The 9,003-nt window shown below is 50.4% G+C and overlaps 1 protein-coding gene across 1 annotated transcript in view; it reads right to left on the reverse strand.

Annotated features, from left to right (window-relative positions):
* Positions 1-5,583: 5,583 nt before the first annotated feature.
* The window catches only part of LOC119299765 (beta-glucosidase 32-like), a 3,862-nt gene continuing 442 nt past the window's right edge, over positions 5,584-9,003 (reverse strand). The window contains exons 2-14 of the mRNA XM_037576912.1: positions 8,401-8,696; positions 8,245-8,308; positions 8,075-8,133; positions 7,863-7,938; positions 7,699-7,770; positions 7,494-7,581; positions 7,118-7,373; positions 6,896-7,011; positions 6,595-6,809; positions 6,455-6,477; positions 6,255-6,348; positions 6,080-6,188; positions 5,584-5,994 (exon numbers count right to left, since the gene is read on the reverse strand). Coding sequence (XP_037432809.1) covers positions 5,778-5,994; positions 6,080-6,188; positions 6,255-6,348; positions 6,455-6,477; positions 6,595-6,809; positions 6,896-7,011; positions 7,118-7,373; positions 7,494-7,581; positions 7,699-7,770; positions 7,863-7,938; positions 8,075-8,133; positions 8,245-8,308; positions 8,401-8,696 — 1,685 coding nt within the window. The 3' untranslated portion in view covers positions 5,584-5,777. The remainder of the gene's footprint in view (positions 5,995-6,079; positions 6,189-6,254; positions 6,349-6,454; positions 6,478-6,594; positions 6,810-6,895; positions 7,012-7,117; positions 7,374-7,493; positions 7,582-7,698; positions 7,771-7,862; positions 7,939-8,074; positions 8,134-8,244; positions 8,309-8,400; positions 8,697-9,003) is intronic.

A 9,003-nucleotide genomic window follows, 5' to 3' on the forward strand; every position in this document is an offset into this window, starting at 1 on the left:
TAATCGAGATATGTTTTCTGTACATAAGGCACATTTAAGTTAATCTAATTATTTTGGAAAAAATAAAAAGGAAAAAGAGAAAACAAATAAAATATGAAAAAAATATTAGAAATCTATGCCTACGGCTATGCCGTCGGCATAGCTACAGCCACAGAAGGGTAGAGCCATGGATCGATGACGTGGCGTATGGCGCGGATCGATGACGTGGCACCGTCCATGGGCCAAGCCTATGCCGACGGCAAGGCTGTCGGCATAGATATGCCACCCCACGGACTGGTGAGCGTTTCGGATCGTTGACGTGGCAGATCACGCGGATCGATGACGTGGCAGATATGCAGACGGCCACCGTTAGGCCCCGTCGGCGTAGGCTTCACGCCGTAAAAGGATCTCGCTGCCCGGGCAGTCGGGCCCACAAATATGCCGAAGGCATCCTCTATGCCGACGGCCGCCGTAGGCATATTTATTGGGATGCCGACGGCCCTTCTATGCTGACGGCCCCCGTCGGCATAGGTGGATGTATGCCGACGGCTTTCCTACGCCGACGGCCTGGCCTGGGCCGTCGGGATAGATCCGTCGATGCCGACAGGGGCCGTCGGCATAGATTTGGCCGTCGGCAATTGGGTAAATTCTGGTAGTGACTGTCCCATACAACGAGGCCCCATCCGCCTTCGCCTGAGCTCTGTTGGACTACGGCGTCTACGTTGATCTTCAGCACCTCCTGGGGGCACTCCTTTGTCAGACATCCCACCCGCGCACTAAACACTTCTGGGCTCAAACGCTTCTTTTGGTGATTTGCATTGTTCCTTTCCGCCCACCAAGTCCACAGCAGGCATATCGTACGCATCTTGATTTCTTCCGGCAGTTTAATCACAGCCATTAGCAGCTCCATAGGTGTATCACAATGCAGGAGACGTTGTCTAGTGTATTCGAGTCCGCAGTGGCGCCATACGCTCTTGACCTCCTTGCATCGCAGAAATAAATGTCCCCCATCTTCAGCTTGCCGACGGCAGAGATGGCACATGACATCGAGCTCCACCCCGATCCGTTCAATGTTGCGCCGCCGGGGGTGGCTGTTGTGCGCGAGTCTCCACATAAAATGATGGACCCGAGGAGGGCAAGGTACCTTCCAGATCGCCCGCCAAAACACGGATTTGTCCTCCAGCCCAGCCGAACTCTCCCCCCTCTGCCGTGTTTTTTGCAGGTTCAGTAGTTGTACATACACCCTGTATGTCGATCGCACCGAGAAGAGGCCTTTGGTGTCGTAGTGCCAGGCTACAAAGTCCTCGAAGTGGTCACAGATGGGGATGTTCAAGACCGTCTTTGCATCATCTTGGCAGAACGTTTGCTGAACTAGTTCGACATCCCACCTGTTTGTGGCAGGATCAAGCAAGTCTGCCACCCTTGTCAGAAGATGAGCACCCTGGAGAGTCCTGGGACGCCATGTATCGCTCGAGGGCAGCCAAGGATCCTGCCATATGTTGATTCTTTCCCCTGTCCCAACCCTCCAGATCATGTCAGCTTTGACAACCTCAATTCCTTGGAGAAGACTACGCCAAACATAGTTCATATCTGGGACTGCCACGGCTTTCAGGACATCACCCTGAGGATAATACTTAGCTTGGAGCACTCTTGCACAAAGGGACCCTGGGAACTGCACCAGACGCCAGATTTGGCGCGACAACATAGCAATATTGAACGCATGCAAATCACGGAAGCCGAGCCCTCCTTGTTCCTTTGGCAGTGACATTTTCTCCCACCCCACCCAGTGGGGGCGTTCCTCCTCATCCTGATTAGCCCACCAGAAGTTGCACACCATTTGGCTAATACTCTCGCATAGCGCTTTCGTGAGATCGAAGCAAGACATGGCATAGGTCGGAACTGCTTGGATAACCGCTTTGATGAGAACTTCCTTACCCGCCTTCGATAACAGCTTGATTTTCCATCCCTTCAGGATCTCCCATATCCTCTTGCGCAGATACTCGAAACATTTCTGCCGTGACTGTCCCACATAGCTAGGAAGGCCAAGGTATTTGCCTTGCAAGCATTCAGCCCGCAACCCTAGTAGGGACAAAAGTTGGGCTTTCAAACGGCTTGGGGTGTTCTTACTGAACAAAACAACAGACTTGTCTCTATTGATCATCTGGCCAGACCCCCACTCATAGACCTGGAGTATATGGTTGATGGTCTGTACACTCTCCGGCGTGGCCTCAAATAGCAGCAACGAATCATCGGCGAACAGGAGATGGCTGATGGCCGGAGCACCGTCGGCCACCACAATGCCTTGGATCTGCCTTGTGTTCTCGGTGTGTTGTAGGAGTGCTGACAGCCCCTCTACACATAATAGGAAAAGATATGGCGAGATTGGGTCCCCTTGGCGAAGGCCCCTGTCCGGTTCAATTTCGTCAGTGCATGACCTGTTTATTTTGAACCTGTATCTCACTGTCCGTGTGCACTTGTTGATCAACTCCACAAACTCCCTGGTGAACCCTAGCTGAAGCATGATCTTCTCAAGAAAGCACCACTCAACGCGGTCATACGCTTTACTCATGTCCAGTTTCAAAGCTGCATATGATTTCTTCCCCGTCCTCTTCCTTTTTAGAAAGTGTGTCATCTCATAGGCAAGAATTGTGTTATCTGAGATTAGTCGTCCCGGTACGAAGGCACTCTGGTTCGATGAGATGATCTCCCCAAGAATGCACTTCAACCTGTTGGCAATGACCTTGGACACGAGCTTATACACCACATTGCAGAGGCTAATAAGGCGTAGATCCTTCAAAGTCTCTGGGTTCTGCACCTTTGGGATTAGCACTACAAGAGTGTTGTTCCATCCCTCAGGCATACTGCCGCCACGCAACACATGTAGCACCTCATGTACCACCTCATCACCCACCAGGTTCCAGTAGTGCTTGTAGAAAACCGCCGGGAGACCATCCATGCCCGGAACCTTTAGGTCACCAATATCATTAAGGACTCGTTTCACTTCCTCCCTCGTATATTCCCTTGTAAGAAAGTCATTCATTTGGGCGGTCACTTTTGGTGCAATATGAGACAAAATTTCCGGCGCATCAGTACCTGCCACGGGGGTAAACAAGGAGGAAAAGTAGTTAGTAACCAAGGCCTTCATTCCTTCTTCATCCTCCACAACTACTCCGTCCTCCCTCCTAAATTTCTTTATGGTGTTCTTCCTCTTCCTCTCCTACGCATACGCCTAGAAATAGCTCGTATTTCTATCGCCCTTCATCTACGCCATGTTTCTTCAGGTACGCACTTATACACCGAGCAATTTCAAAAACAAGCTGCGGGCTACCGCTTCCTGCGAGAATTTCTTGGAATATATATACGATATATATATATATATATATATATATATATATATATATATATATATATATATATATATATATATACATAGAGAGATGCTACACCTACGGGAAATTTCTACGGAAAACTCTTACGGGGCTGAGCTGGAGACATAGGGATTAATCATGCGCCTGGCCCCACGGTTAAATGCAGAGTGGGCAGTTGATTTTATTGGCACACGTCGTCCCGTAACTTTGTTGTGTAACCATAGCCCCATAAGTGTAGCATTTTTGGTATATATATGCTAGTTAGTACTTCGAAAATTCCTGAGAAAATGGTGCATGTGACGTGACACGTGAGTGTGCATGCGACACAAAAATGCTAGACTTACGGGCTGCCAGGTACGGTCGCATATACGGGCTCAAAGGTTCCTTTTTTTATTGGTCCAAAAAACTAACTCCTCCTGATTAATCAACCCCCTCCCAATTTTAACCGTTGGATTTAGTCCTGGCCATGGGAAGCCCGGCCCGGCCTGACGCTACTCCCAGGCCGGGCTCGGGCCTAGATTTTGAGCCTGATGGCCGGGCCGGGCCTAGACCCGTCATTTTTGCAAATTCCTAAAGGGGCCCAGCCCGAGGCCCGAGGCCTACTGGGTTTTTACGTATTCGGGCTGGGCTCGGGCCTAAAAACCAGGCCTGATGGCGGGGCTGGGCCCAGGCCTGGGTTTTTTGCCTTGGGCTTGGCGCGGCCCAACCCGAGGTTTGCCCAGGTATGTGTTGGGTGTAGATTACCCGTAGGTCGTCCGTGGATGTAGCTTTGCTCTTTTTTCTGTTGGCACCTGCGACACAAACCAAGCAAAAAATCGATGCGTCAAGAATCAAACCTCACAAGGACTCAAATAATTAGTGAAGACACAGGCAGATAGCACACCACAACAAACCATCTCCGGCTGATTCTAAATCGTGCACATGTGGTGCGTACGAAGGGTCTAGCTCGGCCGGTTGGTGCTCTCAACTTGTCGGCGGCGGCTTGTTGAGACCACCGGAATAAATGTTGTGTGTTGATACGCGGTCATGCCACATCATCAAGTGTGTAGGTGTGCGACAGTAGTTGCCAGGAAGGTAGCTTTGGATTTATCCATGTATTTATTGTTGAGCTCTGTTGAAAATATAATAAAATGGTTGTGTGCATCACCAGATGCAAAGACCGGGGGTAATCCTTCATTTCGAAAAAAGAACGAAACCTCTTATGGACTTTTCCCAAAATAACAAGCACCGGAGAAGAAAACATGTGCTCGTGACTGACTTCTGGTAGGGTTGTCCCCCAAGGCAGCGCTAGTAGTTGATTGACTTTGTTGATCTTCTTTGTGTTGACCAAGCAATTCAAACCTTGGTAATTGAAGTCACGGCCATGTGTCCTTTAAGCAGCTCAATGAAGTCATGCAAAGAGTCCTCACCCTTGGTCACCAAAGCACACCCCTTTGCCACACCCTACTTTTTCGACGGTGTTTAGAAGTAAAACTCAGTTGCCACCTGGCGAATCTTCGAAGGAAAATCGGAGCGGGCCAGCCCAAAGGAGAGAATTGCATATGATGGGCTTGGCTAGGCTCCAAAGAATAGCTAAAAAGGTGCAAAAAATTGGACGGGCCATGGTCTAGTTCCGCCCTAAGTCCCTATCTAAGCTCTGCTCGTGGCCACCTTGTCCTCCCTACCTTGGTCCCCATCTTTTGCCACCAACAACGCCTTTGACGCTAGCATCGAACCATGAGCGATTGTGTGAGCCAGAACCTTGCAAAGAGGCTGGTATCGACCATCACAACCTTCGTCAGAATCTTCAAAAGACCTCGCATACTCTGGAGTTTTGATGTTCGTTACATGAGCAACAACAAAAGCCTTTCGACCAAGTTAGTGACGAAAAACTGAAGTTGGCTAGTAGCACAACCATAAAAAATTTCTTTTGGTTGGTTTTCGGGTTTGTCAGAAGGAGGTTTAACTTTTCACATTTGCTATTAATAGTCGGAGGTTGGCGAATATGGGCATGGTGTTGTGCGGGCGGCGGCATCTCGGAGCAGGAGGCGGCTCAGACAGGGCGAGACGCCATGACGGCGATGCTGGCCATAGGTGATGTGAGACAACGGTTAGGCCAGTGCCAGTGCCGGAGGACTGGTCGATTGGGCGGGAGAAAGACAACGACATGGGGCGGAGAAAGACAATGACGACGAGGAAGGGAGAAGGATGGCACGTGGCACGGCTAACTGAAACTAAGAAAAAATCAGTCGTGTGGTTTGTGGAAGATAGTCGGCCCCTTATTATAATTTTTCAACAAGTCTACAAAAGGTATTCTTATTCTTTTTTGTGTGTGTGTGTGTGCGCGCGCGCGCACGTGAACCCGGTACAGGTATTTTCGTCCTGCAGAGCAGCTTGAGGAAAACAAAGACGTGGAGACCGGAGAGCCACATGTGAGCGTCTTTTGTTTTCTCATTGGACGTAGGACTTCTGGGGCCAAGCAGCCGGCCGGAGCTCGCCGCCCGCGAGGAAGCCGGAGTACCAGCGAGCCGAGCTCCTCTCGTACCTCCTCCTCGCCGCGTCGCCCATGTCGACGCCGCACAGGCCAAACCTCAGCCGGTAGCCGAAGAGGAACTCGAAGACGTCCAGGAACGACCACACGAAGTATCCCCGCGCGTTCGACCCGTTCCTGCAACACAGTTTTCATCAGAAGAAAATAAAAAGCAGAGGAAGGCGAGGAAGAAGACGACGGAGAAGAGAAGCTGCATGTGCACCGTATGGAAAGGTACAAGGTTTCCAGGTAATCCTGCAGGAACTCCGCTCTGTCCTCGTCCTCGTCGTCGCTGTCGGCCTTGCTCGAGGTGCCGGGGGCGTCTGCGTATCCTGAACCAAGAATCAACAGTTCATTCTGTTGCCTCATGGCAGCATCTGTGAGGATTCAGATGTTACCATTTTCATGGATCCACACAGGGGGGTTCCCGTAGTGGAGTTTCAGGTGCTCCAGCAGCTTCCTCAGAGACCACGGGGCGGTCTCAACCTCGCCCTGCACATGTTGCATTAAGGAGATCATCATGGGCGCAGGATGAGGAATGAGATGATACGACATGCGCAGGCAGAAACGATCTCCTGCACCATATGCTTGGTTATACCGTGGTTATGTCTGACGATGGATCTGCATCATCAGGAGAAGAGCATCAACATGGCAGGCAAGTCAGTCAGACCAATCTGCACAGCTGTCTGCAGAAACTTGCTATTCTGAATGCTAATAACCGAAGTCAGGGCTCATTACTTTGGACGGCTGCATCCACGTAGTAGTCCCTGGGTTCCTGACCGGAACTGGTGTCGATCGATCGCGCACGCATGATGAGATAGTGGTTGAAGCCGATGAAGTCGAACGATCCACGCACCTTGGCCGACTCCGGCGCCGGTAGAGCCGGCAATCGACGGCCCACCCTGCTCCTCATCACCGGAGGGTAGTCTCCGTACACCAACGGATGCATGAACCTGCCTCATATAACGGATGAAGGCAGCACTACTGTAAACTCTTCTTCTACTTCTTATTAGGAGCATATGATAGTATTGTTACTAACCATCCTATGTGGAAGTCATTCATCCTCACGGCAGCAGCTGCATCCTGGGGTGTGTCAGAAGCAGGCTCATGCCACCAGCCCAGCAGAGTGATCCCTATCTGGCCTCCCTGAGCTGCCTACATGATGATCAATTGATCATTTCAAACCCATGTTCAATCAACCATAACCTGCCATATGTGGCATGCATCAGAGACAACAAGAGAGTGTGACAACCAAAGAGACCTTGTACTTCTCTCTGTACAGGGACACTGCCGAAGCGTGTGCGAGCAGGAGATGGTGAGCTGCTATGTACGGCTCGGTCGAAGAATTCCCCTCGGCGCAGTCCGCGCCGAACGGATAGGAGCAGCGGCGCGGAGGTTGGGAGCCGTTGTCGTAGCCGCCGATCGGCTCTATGTTTGGCTCGTTGACGGTTACCCAGTGCTTCACTCTGTCCCCGAAGCTCTTGAAGCACACGTTTGCGTAAGCGGTGTAGTCTTCTCTGAAACGCATGTTAGAAAGTTAGAACAGCTAGAGAATTGATTCCTTCAGTGTATTGTCTGATTTTTCTTGCATGGTCATGATTTGTCCACATATGTTAGGTAGTAATTTGGGCAGTTACATGAATCTGGGGCTAAGTAGTCCACTGTATTCGTCCTGCAGTGCCTGAGGAAGATCAAAATGGTAGATGGTGACATGAGGCTGAATTCCTACGAAAAAATGACAGCGCAAGTAGCTGGATTAGCCAATATTTGAGAGAACACAATTATTTGTAGAATTCAATCTCACATCAGCAATAAGTGAGAGAAAAGTAACAACTTGTATACCATGTAGTATCAGCTCATCTATCAAATTATTGTAGTATTCCAAGCCCTTTCGGTTTATCTGTCCTCTTCCATCTACACAATTTGGTAGCGAGTATCAGAATTTTTCAGAAAAGTATTAATTGTGATCTACTGTAGTTGCCCACTAGCACGCTACTAGTACCTACCAGGAATAAGCCGGGGCCAGGAAATGGAGAATCTGTACGCGTCCAAACCCACCTTGTGCATAAGCTTTACATCTTCCTGAGATCAAAGGATTTGCTCATATTTGAAACCAAATAACCTGACGAACTTTCTTAACATGCACTCTGTTCGAAGTCGTTCAGAATTTCAGAGATAGCAACTATGTTTGATTCACGCACAGCCAGTTAGTTCTTACCTTGTAGTGATGGTACTGATCTGCTGAAACGTCTGCCGTGGATCCGTCAGACGAGTGACCTGCCATCGCAAACTTAGAATATTGGACTTATCACCAAGATCAGACAGTAAATTAAGGGGCCTTCTACTGATTGCCGAAGCGTGAGTCCATGGTCTCTCCACTGCACGGACCTTGATGGGTGAAGGTGTCCCAGATGCTGGGCTTCCTTCCATCCTCTGCGGCCGCGCCTTCCACCTGACATCGTCAAGGGTTTCAGCTCCTCACACGGTGCAGAACCAAGCGTACGTGTGATACGGATGAATATACAGCGCACCGCAAGACAGTACCTGGTAGGCCGAGGTGCCTGCGCCCAAGACGAACCCCTCGGGGAAGTCATGGCGGGTGAGCGCTGAGGCGTGTCTCGGAGCCAAGGCTGCGGCGGCGAAGAGGACGACGGCGACAACAACGGAGAAGGGGAAGATCATCGGCATAAGTGCCGGCAGCACCGCGCCTTTGCGCTGCTCCTGTGGAGTGGGCGAGAGTGATTCAGTGTCCTGGCCACTCCTTTCTCTCTCCGTGTCCGTGGCGCGGTTGGTGCGCGGCGCTGTCGTGGGAGCGTCTTTAGCCGACCCTCTGCTCGGCCCTCATTTGTTCACACACTGTGTGACACTACTCAAACAGCAAAAATGCTAAACTTACCAAACCAGCTACGTAAAGCTACGTTCTTTCCTTAACGCTAAACTAATCGCTCCTCTGATTTTCATGGGGTGGGCCTGGGCCTGTTTCCCCTCCAACCAAATCAGGCCAGGTCATCTTTTACGTAGGTTACGTAAAAATCTTTACGTAGATATTAGCAAAGCTCACTCAAACAGACCCCTCGTACCCATTTTGTGAAAGCGGGTTTGTCTGAGGCCAAGTGGTGGACACCATCCGTCACATTAGACCCGTCA

This window comes from Triticum dicoccoides, chromosome 5A, assembly GCF_002162155.2.
Source record: "Triticum dicoccoides isolate Atlit2015 ecotype Zavitan chromosome 5A, WEW_v2.0, whole genome shotgun sequence".
NCBI lineage: Eukaryota > Viridiplantae > Streptophyta > Magnoliopsida > Poales > Poaceae > Triticum > Triticum dicoccoides.